This window comes from Mesoplodon densirostris, chromosome 11 (genome assembly GCF_025265405.1).
Source record: "Mesoplodon densirostris isolate mMesDen1 chromosome 11, mMesDen1 primary haplotype, whole genome shotgun sequence".
NCBI classification, from domain to species: Eukaryota; Metazoa; Chordata; class Mammalia; order Artiodactyla; family Ziphiidae; genus Mesoplodon; species Mesoplodon densirostris.
In genome coordinates, this window is record NC_082671.1 from 2,983,381 (window position 1) to 3,002,639 (window position 19,259).

Genomic DNA, 19,259 nt, shown 5'->3' on the forward strand with positions numbered 1-19,259 from the left:
GACAACTTATGGTGATGCTACAGCCTGAATTAACCTTTCTATGCATGTTCTTAGGATTCCAGACTGACTTATTTCCAATTTGGCTCAAATCACTAAGGGATCAATAGGGACCTTGGCACCGATCAAATTTTCTATTAGGGAACATCTCCAAACGTATACTTAGTGTTTTAAAGAGATTTCAGATTTACTGGAAAAAATGTCAGGCTATTTCCTCTCCTCCACTAATAGCTGTGTGACCTTGGCAGTCATGTCACCTTCTTGGGTCTAGGTTTCCACATCTTGAAAATGAGGACATTGGATGAAAAGGACCACTCTGGCTCTAAAAGTCGCTGGGTTGTTATTTTCTAAATATCTTAAGAAAGATTCTAGTACCTTTCCTTCCTCCAACTACTACTGTCCCTTATCTACAATAAGTCCTCAATAAATGTGTGACAAATGAATTAATATATAACTTGTAGAATATAATGTAGCATTATATTATTCCAGAGATAATATCATGTATAACTTATGTAACATATGTAACTTACACCTGCTAACATACTAGTCATTCATTTTGTGATTTAGAAGTCAAGTACACTTCCATTTCCAAAAGGAGGAACTGGTATCAGATGAGCCCTTTCACCATAAACATGAAAAAACTGGACAAAAATATTAGCGGCAGCTGTCTTCCAAAACTGAACATAAAGTAGCTCAGGCCTGTAATCTCTGAGAGAATTGAACCTCAGAGGTGAACACAATAATCACCCTGGTTCTCTGCAAATGGTTTCCTGAATGCAGCGCAAAGAGCAGACAGACCACTCCAGTCTCACTGGTCTGAGAATCTGGGCATCTGACATGGCTGTGGTGGGACAGCTAGGTATACGGGGCCCCAGAAGTTTGTGTAGGGGTCCCCTGTGTGTCCATGGCCCTGCCAGAGTGGGGGGATCGAGTTAACATCTCATTAAGACCCTAGACAACCGATATGCCAGAAAGAGTACATCTTAGGAGCCAGGACCTTACCCTGGAGTAAGATGCCTTCTAGACCCATCCTGACAAGATGACACTGAGCTCTGACAAGATCTGAAAGGGAAACACGCTGGGAGGTGAGGGGCCTGGGCTTTTGATGAATCTTCACCAGCAAGCATAGAACCACAAGTTCATGGCGGGGCAGCAGGTAACTGAACTACCTGCTGAAGAGTCAACCCTTCGATCAAGGAAGGTGAATGAATCCAGGTCTGTACAACATATGACTCATGATCCCAGTATTCAGAACAAACCACCAGATACATAAAGAAACAGGAAAATGTGACACATAACCAAGAATAAACAGCCAAAAGGGACTGAAAATGAGATTGCTCAGATGTTGGACTTAGCAGAAAAGGATTTTAAAACAGCTTAAAGAATGTGTAAAGAGTTAAAGGAAAATATATTAAAAGAACGAAAGGAGTATATGGTCTTAAAGAGAGAACAGATAGGGAATTCCACAGATAGATGGAAACTATAAGAAGGAGCCAAATGGAGATTCTATGACTGAAAAGTAACTGAAATGAAAAAGTCATTGAATAGGTTTGATGAAGATGGAGGTGGAAGAATAACTGATAGAAATTAATCTGTGGACACAGGAAAAAAGACTGAAGAAAACTGAACAAAGCCTTGGGGACCAATGAGATAATAGAAAATGGCCAAACATAAGTGTAATTGGGGTCCCAGACAGAGAAGCGTGAGACTGGAGTTGGAAAAATATATTTGAAGAAATAATGGCCAAAAACTTCCCAAACTTGATGATGATCTCCAATTTATGGATGAATCTGAGCAGCTCAGAAAACTCTAAGCAGGACAAATATACAACAAGGCACATAATAGTCAAGTGCTGAAAACCAAAGATAGAAAATCTAGAAACAGTCAAGAAAAAAAAAAGCATATATACAGGGAACCATGATGCGAATACTGGTGACTTCTCATCGGAGACAATGGAGGCCAAGAGAAAGTGGACTCACATAGGGTAGAGGGTTAAGTTAAATTATGCTAGTGTAAGGCTCTTACTTTTGTGATGGTACACTTAAAATGTGTGAGTTTTAGTGAATATAAATTATGCTTTAATAAAGTGGATTTTAAAAAATCAAGTGTGGAAGTTCCCCTTCCTCTAATCAGCCCAACTTGGAGCCTGAGGTCGGCAGACAGGGAGTTGGACCCAGACATATCAGTAGCTAAAATTTGCTGAATGCATCTTACACGCTGACCATAGTTCTGAACGCTCTGCAAGCACTTATGTATTTAATCCTCACAACACCACCACAAGGTGAGTGCAATTTTAACCCCCATTATAGATCAGGACGCTGAGGCACATAGCTAACAGGTGGTGGCCCTGGGGATTTGAACCTAAGGAGTGGGACCTCACTGTTGGCGTCCTCAGCCACTCACTGTCACAAGCCAGCAGGAGGGGACGGACCAAGCGTCACAGGCGGCTGGGGCTCCTGTCCTGCGTATCAGTCACATCATGGGACACTGACCTCGCTGTGTCTTCACTTCCTCTCCCCTCATTTCTCTTTCCAGCGTTTATAAAGCATGGGTCACGTGTAAGCCTAAGTGGCCTTTATTATGACCATTATTTTAAGTTAGGTGACAGTCACCGTGCTGTTGGTTGTAATTTCAGGTTTGGGATTTCCAGGGAAGGGCCAGCCACTAAGGAGAACCAACAATGCGGCTTCCTGAGTTTAAGAAGCTCTGTCTCCTGTGGGACCTACACCACTGGCCACAGTCCTGGGCACAGGGTCAGTGCTTGGGAAACAGCCCCCTCTGGACCGATTGCTGGGAGCTGCCGAGGGTCACACCCTGCCCGGGACTGGGGCTAGAATTAGTGATTCCAAAGGAATTCTCAGCTTACTGCTGTTCTCTGTCATTGAAGCACAGAATGATACTGCTCAGAAAAACTTAAGGGCTGAGAGAGTTTAACCCTCTCCTTTCCCAGATGTGAAAACTGAGGGTTGGAGGTTAAAAGGTAGGTCACATGTCTGGCCAGACTCAGATCCCTGGTGTCTTCACTGCAGGCCCAGAAAACCTCCCACTTCACCACGAGGCCCACAGGGGCAAGAGGACCATTTCTCATCAGCCCCTAGGCCAGGGTCCAGGGACCATTGAAACATAAATAAACCAACACCTGAAGTATCGCCTGTCTCTGGTCTCGAGAGCCAGGCAGGCACCTGCTGTCAAGCTGTGTCTCCTCCAATGACAGAGGCCTGTGTCCTACAGGGGGTGTCCCTACCCTGGAAAACAGCCTGAGCCCACCTCCCTTCACGGCTCTGGGAGAAGCACTCGGGGCCATACCTGCTTGTCTGTAAATTAGGGCTCCTGTCCCCGCCTTCCCGGACCACTGGGCCGTTTAACCCGCCAGTAAAGCTCTTGGAGCTGAGAACCTGGCACAGATGTCCGAAATTGCCTTTAGCTGGTGGTAACCCTGACATTTATCACCGCCTACGTTTTGTTCTCAAATCGAAAGGGGACATTTTCCTCCTGGGGGAGTCTGTGCACCTCAGTAAACAGGAGAAGTTTCTTGCTCAGTATGATTTTTTAGCTGCTGCAGGTAGAGCACAAACAATGGGGTCTTTCCTGGTTTAGTCACGTGCTGTCACTGATACTCAACAACTTCTCCATCAAACTCCATGGCAGCAGGACTGGAGCGTTTGGAACGTGCTCCCTGTTTCAACGAACCTGCTTTGCTGTGTTTCTTTTCTTAGGACCGGTCACCGTGGCTCATCACCATCCGGAAAGCCTCTCGTCAAGGGGTGGGTTTACAAGACTCTTTGTTGCTAGAAACTCACGGGGCTTTACAGGTTAAATCTCCCCCCTTTCCATGGAATACCTGGCATTCATCCCACTTGGTAGGCGGAGAAACTGAGGCAAAGCACAGAGCAGGGAGCAGAAAGGTCAGCGGCAGAGCCGGGACTGTGACTGTTCCCTCCCAGCCCCCGGAGCCTGGGCCCCTGGGAGACACTGGCAGGGGCAGGAGCCAGAGCGGCCGGATGGGAGGAGGGGCTATGGCTGTGGCTCAGGAATCCGCGTGGGAGGGGCGAGCGTGGATGCCTAGCTGCCCGGATGCACGAGAGGGGTGCTGCGGTCCGGGCTGGGTGTGCGGGACCCCATCCTGAATTCTGCCCTGCTCCCGAGGGGCAGGCCGGCCCCGGGGAGCCGACTTCAGCCTCCTCTTCCTGCAGATGCCAACCTGTTTGGAATGTTAAGAGGCCAGGCTATGCACGGCGTCCCAAAGGGCTCTGTGGGCTGCGGGGCTGGGAGGTGGGGGGCACCCACACACCCTGGCTTTGCGTTCCCCTCGGGGCGGCTGGGAGTCACGTGTGTGAGGGGGCTCTGCAAGCTCCGAGACCACCAAGCAGGAGTCCATCATGACCGCCATCACCTTCTTACAGACGGTGCAGGGTCCCGGGTGCCAGGCGGCTGTGTGACGGCGAGGAAGCCACTCAGCTCATCCAAGGCAGCGTCCCCATCTGCAGGGTGGACACTTGGTTGGACCAGATGCCTGAAGTCCCTTCCCACTCAGACACCCTGACTAAGAATCGCACCGTGAGATGATGGAAGGAATAAGGTTTTATCACTTCCTCTTTCTGTGAAAGAAGTGGTGGAGGAAGGTTCCTGAACGGGGTGGGCAGTGGCGGGCAGCCTCGGTCGTGAGAAGCAGGGAGAGGGATGGACCTGCGGGTGGCCCTTCTGCACACGCCCCGTCCTGGTAAGTGTCCCTCATTTTGGATAAGGTTCCATGACATCGAAGACCCCTTTAGGACAAAAGGGATGAAACGGCAGAGGAAGCAAAGCAGAAAGTGACGGGGAAGAGGACCAAGTCCAAGGAGGTGGGGGAGGAGGAGGGGTGGGGGGGAGGTGGGACGGCCTGGCACCGCGTGGGTACTGGCGGGCGGAGGGGGAGACCGTGGGGCAGGAAGGAGATCTGGGGGCTCCGCAGCTCAGGCCCTCCTGGTTGCAGGTGGAACAGAGGCGCAGAGGGGGGACAGGCCTGTCCAGGGGCAGCGGGCTGGGCAGGGGTGACTGTGGGCTGCCGTCCAATGGACTGCGCACCTCTGGCTTGTGCACCAGCCCCGCCTGCGTCACGTGGGCTCTTGACGGGGTTAAGTCACATGAACCAGGAGGACGGGAGGTGGTGACACGGCAGCAGGAAAAGTGGCCGGTGGGCAGGAAGCAAAGTGGATTCGAGCATCTGCTCTGAACAGGGCTCTTCCCTGGGACTCGGTTTCCAAAATCTGTACATTTCAGGCCTGAGTCATTTGATTTGCAAGTATCGGCTCCAGATGGACTTTCCCTTGTCAGCTCTGGAATGGTGAGGTGTTCTCGGATAGGAGCTGCCTGCCGGGACCATCTCTGGTGCCAGGACCCTGCTCCGCTGCAGGCCCCACTACTGGGCATGGGACACTGTCCCCGAGCAGGATTGCAAATCCTGGTGGCCCAACTTCCCAATGAGCACATATCAGGCAGGACAGCAGGACCGCTTCTGAACCATCAAAGTGTGGAAACACTCAGGAAAGTTGCTTCCAGCAGCTCTAATCTGCTCCCAATGGGTATAATTACCTGGCAGTCTCTCTAATCAGGGCGGCCAATCTCCCAGCCACTAAGCCCCAGGAGGGGAGCCCATTCTGGGGAGAAACTGCCTCGCAGGATGAGGAGGGTTCACGTGGGTACTTGGGCACTCGGGCGAGGTTTTAAATTTTGCAGCAGGAATTTTACAGTCAAGAATCCGCTCTATCAAGAACAATAAAAAGAGGGTCAGGGTCGTACAGTGGGAGGTTAGTGAGAGCAGGACGCCCGGGCTGGCCTCTGCTGGAGGCTGTGCAGGTGGAGCAGGGGAGGTTCTTTGGTCTGGCTCTGCCCAGCTGGCTGTGTCCAGGGTGGATGGATGAGCCCCCTGGAATTCAAGGTGCACCATCCGTTCTGATATTCTTTAGGTTTCCCAGACATTTAGCTGTCTCTCTGCAGTGAAGTTTTTGAATATTTCTAACGGGGAGGAAAGAGCATCACTGCTTGGGAAAATGCCTTACTGGCGTGGCATCTGGGACAACCCCCGACCCGCCTGCTCCCTGCTGACCCTGGTTCTCACCACCTCCTCCTCTGTGATGGACATGTTCATGCAAAACCTCGTGCTGGACTGGGCTGGTCTGCATTGGTGGCCCCCCCAAACTAGGTTTTCACCCCAAATGTCCTTTCATCTCCAGCCCTGACCGTTCTGCATCAACCTCAGGCTCAGCTCAAATACTCCTCCTCCGTAAGAAAGGTCTGGACCTGTCACCGTGCCTGGGAAACTCGCCCCTTGAGTCCATTTCATTGTTTGCACATGAACCTCTGGTAAGCTTTGCTATTTAACTCTGGAATATTCTTTATGTTTAAAGTATATCTGTACGGAATCTAAAAAAATGGTTCTGATGAACCTAGGGGCAAGACAGGAACAAAGATGCAGACGTACAGAATGTACTTGAGGACGTGGGGAAGGGGAAGGGGAAGCTGGGATGAAGTGAGAGACTGGCATGGACATATATACACTACCAAATGTAAAACAGATAGCTAGTGGGAAGCAGCCACATAGCACAGGGACATCAGCTGGGTGCTCTGTGACCACTAGAGGGGTGGGGTAGGGAGGGTGGGAGGGAGACCCAAGAGGGAGGGGATATGGGGACATATGTATATGTATAGCTGATTCACTTTGTTATACAGCAGAAACTAACACAACATTGTAAAGCAATTATACTCCAATAAAGATGTTAAAAAAATAAAGTATATCTGCTTTGTCTTGACAGTGCTTGTCAGCTATTTCTATTTTATATGCCTCACATCGAGTGATGGGATGTAACAGTGGCTACCATTTAACTGAGCACATACTACAGGCGAGACACTTTGCATGCATTAGCTCACTTTGTTTTCCTAGTAACATGTGAAATAGGTCCTATTATTATTCCCATTTTACAGATGAGGAAACTAAGGCACAGAGAGGCTGAGTAACTTCCCCCGGGTCACAGAGGAAGTCAGGGGCAGAAGCCAGACAGTCTGACTCAAGAGCTCTTGCCCGAAACCACCACGGCTCAAGTCTCTCCCAGTGCTGTCTACGTAGCATTCAATCAACAGATATTTATCGGCTGATTGGTGCTGATTGTTTTCCAGAAACAGTTCTAGTCTGAGCAAAGGAAAATAGGAGGAAGGAGCCTGACCTCGCCACACGTGGTTCCCGCACTTCCCAGTGAGGAAGCAAACCCTGCTTGACAAGAAGCTGATTTCTAACCTGTGTGCCTCCAGAAATAACAGTTCCTTGAGAACCAGCTAATTTCACAAAAATTCATATCCTCGGGAGCCTTTCAAGCATCCAGGACCTTGGCAGACGGAGGTGGTGTCCTGTTGGTCTGTGTCCCCAGCACCTGGCTCACAGCAAATGATCAATAAACGCAGATGGGGGTGGATGGGCTGCTGAGCCTGGCACCGGCCTTGCACGGATGTGGATGTTATGTGTAATGTTGACCGTCCCTGTGGCTTCTCTGTGGTGCAACATGCCTGCTTGTCTGCACCTCTGCCGAGGGACAGTGGGGCCTCACAAGCCCTGGGGACTCACTTCCTTTACTGTGGGAATTTGATGGAGCAAAGTGATCAAACCTTAGTTGCACAGCATCTCACCGAGAGCATCAGCTGGTTTCTACACCCACAGTGAGACCCACACTCCCCGATCCCCAGCCTCCCTGTGTACAACTCCAGGGCCTCAGCCACCCTCTCTCCTCCTTCCTGATTTCCTGGCGGCCCCTCCTCACTTGCCTTTCAAGGTCTGTCCTCCTCCTCCAAGAAGCCTGTCCTGATCTCTATCCCCACTCCCCAAAGTACAAAGTCCCCCAAAGCACACCTGTCACAGAATTCAACACGTCGTACTCAACCTTTTTTTTTTTTGCACATCTCCAATTTTTGTTCTCTACCATCATTTCTATGAACATTATTTTCTTTGACAATTCAGTCTTTTTGAGAACACTCTTAGTGTCTGACTCATTTCTGTATCTTCTGAGACAGCTAGAAAAGTCCCATATGAAGTAGGTACTCAGTGGGTTTTGTTGAAAAAAATTAATAAATGACTCATGGGCTTGTACCCTCACAAGCATCTCTCTTCCTCCATAACCTGTGATCCTAAGATTTCAATGGCATTTAATACACATCTGGACGCAAAAAATAACAGTAACTTTTTGGGTTTGGAGTTTCTGGTCCCGCAAATCACCCAGTTAACCTGTTTGTTACAGAAACTGCACCTGACTATGTACTACCTATGTGCACAGCTACACAGCACACAGTTGTCATAAAGATCAATAAGTTAGAAGAAAAAATCCCTTCGGAAACACTAAAGGAGGCACCCGTGAACGGAAGGTCTTCAGTACCAGTGTCCCTTAGGGGTGGGCTGGTGCTCCGTCCTGGCCACGTGGAGCCCATGAGGGGCCCAGTCACCCCATAAAGATTGGCCTGGCATTTCTGTACATCATGGTAGAGGCTGAGGATACAGCAGTGAGCAAAACAAAAAAACTGTTGTTCTCATGGAGGTTATGTCCTCGTGAGGCCAGGGGTGACAAATGGATAAACGGGGGCAAGAGAGTGGAGAGAGATGTAGGAGAAATAAAGGGGGGAAGGGGCGGAGGACACGGGCGGTGGGACAGGCCCCCGAGAAGGTGCCGTTTCCGCGGACGCCGAGGCCAGCCGAGCGGAGGGCGCCCGGACGGAGGTCCCACCACGTGAGCGGGCTCGGGCTGCTGCGGTACAGCTGGGGGTCGCGGGGGCTGGTGGGGGGCCCAGGAGGGCGGGGGGAGGGGAGGCTGCAGAGGGGCCTGTCTCTCAGGAGGTGGGGAGCCCGGAGGGTTCTAACTGGAACAGTGGCACGTATTTTGAGAGGACCGTTTGGCTGCTGTGTTGAGCCCCGGCTGTGACAAAGGGCAAAGGGCAAAACAGAGACTCCTGCCAGGAGGCGGAGGTGATGGTCCGGGTGAGGGGTGGTGGGCGCTGCAGTGGACACGGAGGTGGCCGGGAACTGAGTATCTGGAAGGTGTGGCTCATAGGATGCTCTGAGGGCCTGGAAGCAAAGGGTGGGACAAAGAAACAGGCCAAGGATTTGTGCCTGAGTCACTAGAAGGATGAAGCTGACCTTTACCAAATGGGAAAGGCTCTGGGGGACATGGCGAGATCAGGGCGCTGCCTACCAGGCCTCCCGTGAAGGGACGGGGGCGGCAGTGCAAGCCTGGCCTCCGAGGAGAGGGCGGCAGCAGCTCGCCGTTGTCAGAGGCCACACAGGAGACTGGGCGTGACCACCGGGGACCGGTGCGGAGAGAGAAGAGGCCCGAGGACGGAGCTGGCTCTCCCAGCGGTAAGAGGAGGAGAAGGCGAGGGGACGTCAGCCCGCGACTCCCACAGGGAAAAGCAAGTGGAGTGAGGGCAGAGCTGAGAAAGAACAGCGTCCCCGAGGCCCGGTGACCACCCGCTGAATCTAATCCTGCAGAGAGTCAGGTAAGCGGCCCCGAGACAGGCCGCTGGGTTCGGCACCATGGGGATCCCCGGTGGTCTCAGTCAGAGATGCTGCGGCGTTGCCATGGGGGAGAAAGCCCGGCAGCGGCAGGTCCGGAGAGAAGGAGGAGACAGGAGCGGCGCGGCGGGGAGGAGAACCGAAGGCCATGGCATCGGAGGAGGGAGGCCTCCGCCCACATCTGCAGCGGGAGATGTCGGTGACATCGTCTTCGACGAGATCAACCAGACCAGCCCGGGGCACTTAACCACCTGGGTCTACACACGTCACTACTTAAAAGGTCGCAGAGACGCTATCCCAGCGAGAGAGGCTGGATCAGCCCTGCCTTGAAGCCCCCAAAAGAGCTTTTCCCTTCTCACCAGCGACCCACAGAAAACAAGACCCAGCTGCTAGCTGTCTGAGAAAGCCAGAGCTACCTGCACGCCCCACGGGTGCAAGAGCACCAGCTTCACTGACAGCACATCTCCCTGAATTCACAGCGGGGCGGCAGGGCCTTACAGCTGGGACGCAGAGTCCCGTCTTCACCCTCTCGACGGAACGACCCCCAGCCCCGCAGTGCAGAGCTGCCGTCGGTACTGCACGCGGGTGGCACACGGTCCGTGAAGCTTCCTCTGTGGAGGAGCCCCGGCTACTCCACGGGATGCAGCTCCCCTGCATCCCTGATTAGGAACCCCTGTACCACAGTCATTACCGTAACTAGTCCTGTTAATAACGTCCCCTCTGTCTCTTGGGGATAGTGGACTGTTTGATCACAACCCTTCGCCTGTGCTTCTCTGTATGGACGGCACACTTCTGTGTCCCGTCATCTTTGGGACCACGGCAGCCGGGTGACTTGCTTTGGCCACTGGCATGTGAGCAGCCATGATATAAACCAGGCTGAGCAAAAGCCTAGAATATGCCTGTGTGGTTTGACCGTGTGCCCCTTGGCGAGAGCCGCCCTGTGCTGTGAGGGCCGCAGGCATGCACGCTGGACACTCCCTCAACCTGGGCTCTGGGATGAGGGGACCACGGAAGCTGGTCAGGCCCAGAGCCCTCATGCAACACCAACCAAGGATGCGTGATTCTGGTTTTCAGTCACCGAGAGTTTGGTATGGTTTTTTCCTGCAGCAAAGGCTGCCTGGTGTACTCTCATTAGATTTTCAAACTCCTCCAGGGAAGGGACCATACTTATTTTCATGACGCGTCCTCACGCCCTGCACAGTGCCCTGACGCTGTGGGCCCTAAAAAGCGCACACACGGCAGGGTCAGCGTCATCGTGCCCGTGGTAGCGTGTTGGGTCAAAGTGTAGGCTCAGTTCACAGTCCCTGCCACTGACGCGTTGGCTGCACCATCATATTAAGCCTCTTAAAGTCTTGTTCAAACTGATTCTCACCCTGCCTTCTCACTCCTTGAGTTTGGCCTATGGAGTGGTGGCTAATTGACCACGAAAACCCAAATAATTTAGGCTCTGCAAACGGGCCCTGGGTCTCAGCCGTCACGTACACTGTTTCCATTCTTAGTGCCCAGTGGTTAAGGCCAAGCAGAGGGGCCACGGTCTGTACTCGCTGGGAGTTAACGCAGGCCACCACTGCCCAGGGATCCCCACTCCTGCCTTTGTCCACCCAGGGAGTTCCCGTCCTGAGCAGAGACCAAGCCAGCATGATGCAGGAGTCAGAGACAACACAGGGCACAGCTCTGGGCTTCAGGGGGCTTATAAGGTAACTGCAGAGGCAGGACACGCCTGTAAGCATCTAAGACGCACGCAGTTCTTTACAGGAGGTCATGCGGTGCCGTGGGGAGAGTTGGTTTCACTCGGGAGGCCTGGTTCTCTCTGCTCTGCTGTGGTTAATTCAGTTACTCCGGGAGGATCTTTCCACTATCCTGCGTGGGTATGGAAAGCACTGGACAGGTCGATACAAGACCCCTTGTGTTCCCACAGTTCTGCACCCTGAGAGGTTTCACCCACTGAGCAGGATAACGTCACCTGGCTGGTGGCTGTGCAGGTGGAAAGGTGGGTGTGTAGAGACCCCCTCTACCTTCCTGGCCCGGCCCCGTCTCCACGCTCGTCTGGCTGCAGCCCGCTTCGGGAGTCTCCCCCACCTCGAGTTAGGGCCCAGACCTGCTCACACTGAGTGGACGTGTGACATGTCCCGGCACCCACGTCCAGAATCAGGCTCAGTGAGCACCAGCCGGACAGCGGTGGCAGGAGCTCCGGTAGTGGACTCAGCCCGGGAGCAGGCTGGGCTGGGGTTTGCTGGAGTGGACGCTGGGAGCCCGACCTTCTGTGTCCAGGGCTGGGGTGCCCTCCGCAATGGGGGGCCGCTGCCGGAGAGGGAGAAGGGGCACCATCCCCGGGCCTGTCTCCCACGCCCACCTGCCCGACTCAGGCCAGCGCCCTCCCCCCTCAGGGAAAAGCAGTTCTCGCTCTGACAGGCGGCGAGCCCAAAAATAGGGCTTCTGTGGCCGGAGATGCCCCACGTGACGTGAAAGGAGGAGAGGGCTGGCAGAAGTGGCAAAACAGAACTTCCTGAACATCCACTGAGACTTTTCTGATTGCTCTTTGGAAAAATACAGACAGCAGAGATAATCCCATCGGCTGCCATGCCCTGGGAGCCTGGGGGGTCGCTCACTGCTCTCCTGCTGCACATGTATTTAAACCCCCAGCCCCGGCCGGGGTGGCGGATGGGGGCTGCTCAGGTGGCCGCGAGGCTGTTCTCTGTTCAGCTGTCTCCATCAGCCTGTGGCTTCCCCAGGTGCTCACGGGAGTGGGGGCCACAGTGGGTTTTAATGGACTCACAGCAGAGCTGGGACCTTTAGAGCAAAGGAACCCATTCAAGAAAACCCTCCGTGTATGTGAAATCAGGTTCCTTGGCAATTCAGGTTGGGGGGAGACTGGGGGATGGTGAGGAGGTCACGTGGCCGACAGGCCCAGGCTACTTACTCGGGACCCCGGACACCAGCCGCAGGGGCCGCAGCACACGGAACGCCCTGAGCGCCTTCACGTCGAATCCAGCCCCCTTCCCTCCCAGGGCGTTGGCCCCGTCGGCTTTGGTCGCTTGCTCTAAGATTGCACTGAAAAGCCTGGAAGAGAAGAAGGAGAGAGGGGGCGTCAGGATGTCCTGCCTGTCCAGCGGGGCTCTGACTTCTCTGAGGGATGCTGGGCGGCGAAGTGTGCAGGCGCCTCCAGCCAGGACCAGTCCGGGAGCGGGAGGGTCCGAGACCCTCATCGGATGACAGCCCCTCAGGGCAGGTCCCGCCTGCCCCGTGCTGGCATCGAGCGGGCTTCGCGGCAGTGGCGGCCCAGGCAGGGCGTCAGGCAGGTGGAGGCTGCCGCCAGGGCCCGTTCCTCTGCCCTCCCAGCGTCCTGGCCCCTGTGCCCTGGCACCACATCCCAGCTCCTCCCGACAAGCCCCTGGCTTTGATCCGAGCCTGGGCACAAACAAGTGGTGCCCTAGAAACTGACGCGGTGCCGCAGGCACGAGGACAGGAAACTGAGCACCGGCCTCAGACCCTGGCAACACCTGTCACGTTGGAGTGATGGGGACAAAGGTAACAGACACATGCTCAAGAGAGGACAGAGAAGCGTTCGAGATGGTTCTGTCCAACAGAAACAGTGCAAAGCACAAATGTGGGCCGCGTGTGCAAGTTAGATTTCCCAGTAGCCACACTAAAAAAGTGAAAAAGGGACAGGCGAAATGGACGGTGATGATAGATTTTATTTAATCCAGCGTAAACAAAATATGATCACTTCAGCTGTAATAAAGAGATTTTTTGTTTTTTGCTTTTTGTTTTTGTGGTACGCGGGCCTCTCACTGTTGTGGCCTCTCCCATTGCGGAGCACAGGCTCCGGACGTGCAGGCTCAGCGGCCATGGCTCACGGGCCCAGCCGCTCCGCGGCATGTGGGATCTTCCCGGACCGGGGCATGAACCCGTGTCCCCTGCATCGGCAGGTGGACTCTCAACCACTGCGCCACCAGGGAAGCCCAGTAATAAAGAGTTTTTAGTGAGATGTTTGTCCCTCTCTGTTTTGCACTAAATCTTTGAAACCTGCTGTGTGTTCTATACATACAGCGCATCTCAAGTGAGTGCTCAGTGGCCACCGTAGCTGGAGGGGAGGGTCCCATACAAACAACCCCTCCGGAGGAATTTTGCTGGAAAAAGGTAGGAGAAGAGAAAAGGTAGTTCCTGCAAGAGGGTGTGGAATCGTTTTGCTTGTTTTTATGTGAAATCATCTAATAGAGACAGACGATGGGCAGTAAAGAAGTGAGGGGACAGTGGCTGGAAGGGTCATACCCCTGGTGGGCAGGAGGGCAGGATGCCCGCAGAGGGGCACGAGCCCAGTAGCCAGGACGGTTCATCACGGTCCCGGGGAGGGCGGTGCATAGTGGGTTCAGATGCAGGTGTGGGAACAGACGGAAGTCCTCTCCTGACTGCACCTCTCTTCTCAGCGAATCAGGTAGCAAGCCATCAGCTGGAATGTGAAAGGGGAGGGCATCCTGGAAGCTTGAAGGGTGAGGCAAAGGCATAAAAGGGTCGTGGAAGAAAGTGGGGGGAGGGTGAACGGAGCCAGGCCGTGCAGTAGGGTTTCCGGGCACCCAGGGCCTCTGGGAGGAGGTGGTCATGAGGGGAAGTGACACGTCAGCTCAGCCTTGTGCGTTTCTCTACCCGCTCCAAGGGCACAGCTCAGGTACCAGCTGGTCAGACTGGGTTGGAGTTGGTGCTTTTGCAAGTGAGCAGGGAAATGAAGAGAGAAGTAAAACTGAGTGCAGACACAGGTGAGAGATGACCGCAGGGCAGGAGGAGGGGACTGTCAGAGTCCAGCGCTGGAGGGAGGGAGCAGGAAGGATGGGTGGTATGTTTTGGAGAGTAGGAAGCTGGTCTGAGATCATGGAGAGGATGTGGCTCGCAGTCATGGCGGGGATCCTGACTTCGACCCTGGGAGTGGGCAGCTGAGACAGGACAGAGTCAGGATCCCTGGGGAAGAAGACATCAAGGAACCAAGAAGCTTGGGAGGCTGATGGCGGGACAGTGCGTGATGGAGAGGAGGAGCTGGCCAAGAGCTCACGTCTCCGCAGCCAAGGAGAGACTCAAAGGTGTGGGAGGACCACGACTTGGAGAAGCAGCGGGTAGAGGGTCTGAGGACACAAGCATCAGAATTGGAGGGGTTGGGCTTGCCTGGTGGCGCAGTGGTTGAGAATCCACCTGCCAATGCAGGGGACACGGGTTCAAGCCCTGGTCTGGGAAGACCCCACATGCCACGGAGCAACTAACCCCGTGTGCCACAACTCCTGACCCTGCGTTCTAGAGCCCGCGAGCCACAACTACTGAGCCCGCACGCCTAGAGCCTGTGCTCCGCAACAAGAGAAGCCACTGCAATGAGAAGCCCACGCACCGCAATGAAGAGTAGCCCGCACTCGCTGCAACTAGAGAAAGCCCGCGTGCAGCAACGAAGACCCAATGCAGCCAAAAATAAAATAAATAAAATAAATAAATTAAAAAAAAAGAATTGGAGGGGCTTAGGGAGGAGAGGGCGGTGGTCTGAAAGCAGAATAAGAGGAAGCAGGGCTCCTCTCCTGGCCTGCGAGCATTGGGAGGGGAGGGGCCGTATCTTGACGGCAAGGGCAGCAGGACCCGCGGTGAGAATGAGAGAGAGAAGGAGGGACCGGTGCTGGGGTTAGGGCAGCCCCGGGCTGCCTGCTCTGGAATAAACCTGATGAGGATCCAGCGACACCCCGCTCCATACTGATGTTTTCTCGACAGAGCTGAGCAGTTGGGACAAAGCCTGCAAAGCTGAAATCTGGTATCTGGACTTTTACAGAAAATGTTTCCTAAGACCAGAAATGGGGAGGGATTGTGGGGAACACGGGGCACCTTGGAAAGGTTTCGGGAGAGATTAGAACATGCAGAGAATGTACAGGAATGGGAGTTTGGGATCCTGGGCCACTTGTGGGAACCGAGAAAAATACGGGAAAGGGCCCCGTGGACCATCTTTGTCTTTGTACCTACAGACGTCCCACTGAGTCATGGTCAGTAGAGTGCACTGGGTCGTGCCTGGGGCCAAGGAAGACGCCCAGGGACCAGACCTGAACCGGGCCTGGGCAGCCTGGTCTTGAGGAGCAGGCTGGGGCTCCTATGACTCCTGCCCCAGGGGGCTGGGTCTGGGAATGCGGTAGCTGCAGCTGGGGGCTTAGCAGAAGCTTAGACCCAGGCAAGGCCCAGCGGAGGCAGCTGGTCTAAACGGATTTGCAAAACGTGCTCCGGAGAACCCTCGGGACTTCTTGGGCAGTGAGGCCAGGGATGAGTGGCTTCCCTTTGGTGTGTTTTCCACGTGGGGACCCCGAGTAGGCTGTGTCTGCACAGTGGGTTCTGTGGCCAGACCACGTCTGATGTCCTGCCTGTTCTGTGATTCCTTCACCCCAGCCTGGCAGTTTGACGGGTCCATGTGTTAGCTGGTGACACCTCCCATCCCAGGCAGAGGCCTCCAGGGTGGGGGAAGCGGGGTCCTTTCTCTGCAGAGAAATGTTCTTTCCATGGAAGCTTGGATCACAGAAACTGAGGACATGGACATCAGTTTGCAAGTCTGTTGAACAACATTCCAAATCCAAACCAGATTTGGTTCCTAGAACTTCCTGGAAGAAGGGAACACGCTTATCAAAGTACAAGATGTTCACAAATGTTATTCAGGGAAGGGGACAGAGATTGAACAGCCATGCTCTCCTTTAACCCCTGAAGGGCCAGAAATTTCAGGAACAGGCCTCAGAGGTGTTCTCAGCTTGCGGGGGCCGGCGTGTTTCTCCTCAGTCACACTTTGTGGAGGCGAAACCATGGCTTGGTGCCCACCGGTGCCTAAGGGCCAGGGACCTTCTCCAGGCGGTGTGTCTGGCAGGTCCTTAGCCGGACGTTAGAGGTTATCAGAGAGGACGATGGTCTCTAGAGGCCCTGTGAGCCGAGAGGCAGGGCCCCATATTGGGAGGGAGCTGGAGACAAACTGAGGCCCTTTAGGCTGGAGTAGACGGGCTGAGCATCTGCTGAGGGTTCCCAGGTGCCTGATGGGGGCAGAGGGAGGGCTCCTGGGTGCCTGATGGGGGCGGAGGGAGGGCTCCCGGGTGCCTGGCGGGGGCGGAGGGAGGGTTCCCGAGTGCCTGATGGGGGTGGAGGGGAGTAGCTCACAGAGGCTCTGAAGTCCTCCCACATCCATTCAGCAGCCCCATGTCCCCACTGTTCCAAGGAGACTCCTCCACTTCTGGAAGGAATGGGGCACGTGGGGGGAGGGCAATGCCTTGGCACTGGCCTCCTGGGTGCAAGGCAGAGAAGGGAGAGGAGCCCTCAGCCCGGCCCTCAGGCAGGCAAGCCCACCTGCCCCAGAGCAAGGCAGACTCCCTCTAGTTTGCAGGAGGGCAGAGGCTGCTCAGGAGGGGCCGAGGGGAGCAGATATTTCCCAGGAGACACGAGGAAGCAAAGGCACATCCATGTAAGGGGTGGGGATGGGAGGGCACAGCTGAAGAGAGGTGGTTGGGCCACACCCTCCATGGGGGTGTGTCGTTTTCCGAGTTAGAAGGATGGGCTGAGTCTAGACTGGATGGAGAGCCCCAAAGACCAGTGCCTTGGAGAAGAGAAACCAGGTGCTGAATGTGGCCGAGTGCAAGATCAACGGGAAAAAGCCAGAGGGTCATGGTGGACCACAAGCTAAGCCAGCGCTGGCAGCGTAGCCTCCGTGTCGTCAACAGCCGATGGAGGCAACTCTGGGAGAGTGCCGAGTCTGGACGCCTCCCCCTCTTCCTCCACCGGACGGCCCGGGCCCGGGGAGACGTGGCTGGGATCCGGGCTGACCCACAAGCAGTCCGCTTGCTGCAGTTTCGGGAGGAGCCGGGTCCATGCAAGTGGGAGACGGGCCCCTGTCTGAGGTCCACCCGTGTCTCCTGCTTCCACCCCACGCAGAGGTGCGGCCGCGTCTGGGCAGAGCATCGTACAGACCACGGCCAACTCAGCCCCCAGACGGGAGAAGACGCAGCTTCTCTGCCCCAAGAGGCGCCTCTCCTCTCTGTTGGCCCCAGAAGCACCGGGTCTCATTCCTTGGGCTCTTTCTGTGAGTGTGTGAAAGGTTCCCAGGAGACTCGGGCCTTGAGGGGAGAGGCTGAATTTAAAAGGATTGAGATGCATCAGGGAGAAGCACGTTAAAGGACTTTGCCATGGTTTGCGGAGGTCGCTCAAGGCATTTGTCAGCCACTCTGTTTCTCCTGGAGTGAACAGAAGCAGCAACTCTCTCGCACAGCTGCAGCCCCACCCTGACACCCGCCCGTGGCCGAGTCCAGTCACTTCCGTGTCCCTCACGCCTCCAAGTGTCCCTGATGTTAATGCAAAGTGTGTCCTGCTCGGCCAGGCAAAAAAAGACGGCGGCGAAAACTCGGAAACAGCTCCAGATGCCCGGAGACAGGGACTCGCTCCCAAATGGCCCTGATTTGCTCCGTCACTTCCTGCAGGAAAGGCCGGGCGCCCACGAGGCTCTGAGCAGGGCACGCTCTGGGGAAGCCACCAGGGCAACATCCTCCCAGGGCGGCTGGGAAGGGCCCCCTGGGGTAGGAGCCTAATGCCACGCTGACCTGACCCCGGAGGCTGTGGGGACAGCGAGGGAGGGAACGGCAGGTGGGCTTGAAGTAGCGCCAGGTCAGCCCCGAGGCTCGGGCACCCTGCCCTCCACAGACGGATGAGTGACTGGAGCCCGGTCAGTTGTGACTCTCGTGGCACGTGCGGGTCTCTTTGTACAAACATTCCACAGAGAATCTTTTCCTGAAGTTACTGATGCCTTGATAAGGAGATCGTCACTTCCAGGGTTTCCTGAAGCTTCCTGACGCCGCTTTGTTTCTGAGCGTAGGCTGAGTTGGCCTCTACAGCACAGCAGCGTGTCCGGGGAAGTGCGTCTGGCCCCGTGCCCTCGGCCCTTCCTAGTCCCATTGTCCGGTCCCGGCAGCCACCGAGCCAGGACCCTGCAGAGGTGCAGGTGGGTGTCCCGGCTCCCGGGTGCCAGCCATCCTTCCGTCCAGCCCAACCAGACGCACTCGGCCACACTGCAGGGGAGACGTCCAGGGGCTGCTGAGCCAGGTGAGGCCCAGAGGGAGTAAAAGACCTACAGCTAGGGCATCTCCTTGGCTGCACAGAGGCCCCTGGGCTCCACCAGAAGGCCTCGGATTCACCTGTGCGCACGCGTGTGCGTGTCCGCATGTGTGCGTGTGCACGCGTGTGCAGGTGGGAGCAGTGGCCAGGGCTGTTCCAGCTGACAGCTCCTCTCTCTTTGGAGACAGTCTGAATCCGAAGTGATTTTTAATAGATCCTCTCGTCTGGCCTGAAGCCCAGGGCCCTTGCGACCAGAGACACAGATACGGATGGGAAGGGGCCGCCGGCACTGGGTGAGGGCGGCGGAGGGTGGGGGAGGGGTGGCTGTACTCACCCAACAACCACAATGATAAAATCCAGCAAGTTCCAGCCGTTGCGGAGATAAGCATTGGGGTGAAAGAGCAGCCCATAGGCTACGACCTTTAAAAATGCTTCCACAGTAAAAATGATGAGAAAGAGATACTCCACCCGTTCCTAGGAAACACAAGTAGAAGAGAGAAAAGAAGTCATTAGACTGGGGATTTGGAAAGTTCTGACTCAGCAGGTCCCCGAAGGTGGTGGAGGAGAAGGGGGCCCCTCCACGGTCGGATCAGGGGGACCCCCCAGGCCACATCCCGAGCCCCACGGCCCATCCCACAGGAGAGCT

General features: G+C 55.1%; 1 protein-coding gene across 14 annotated transcripts in view; it reads right to left on the reverse strand.

The window, feature by feature from the left end:
• The window catches only part of CACNA1C (calcium voltage-gated channel subunit alpha1 C), a 474,146-nt gene that overhangs the window by 165,191 nt on the left and 289,696 nt on the right, over positions 1-19,259 (reverse strand). For all 14 annotated transcript variants that reach the window (XM_060113743.1, XM_060113735.1, XM_060113742.1 and 11 more), the window contains exons 4-5: positions 18,948-19,087; positions 12,444-12,583 (exon numbers count right to left, since the gene is read on the reverse strand). In XM_060113743.1, coding sequence (XP_059969726.1) covers positions 12,444-12,583; positions 18,948-19,087 — 280 coding nt within the window. The remainder of the gene's footprint in view (positions 1-12,443; positions 12,584-18,947; positions 19,088-19,259) is intronic.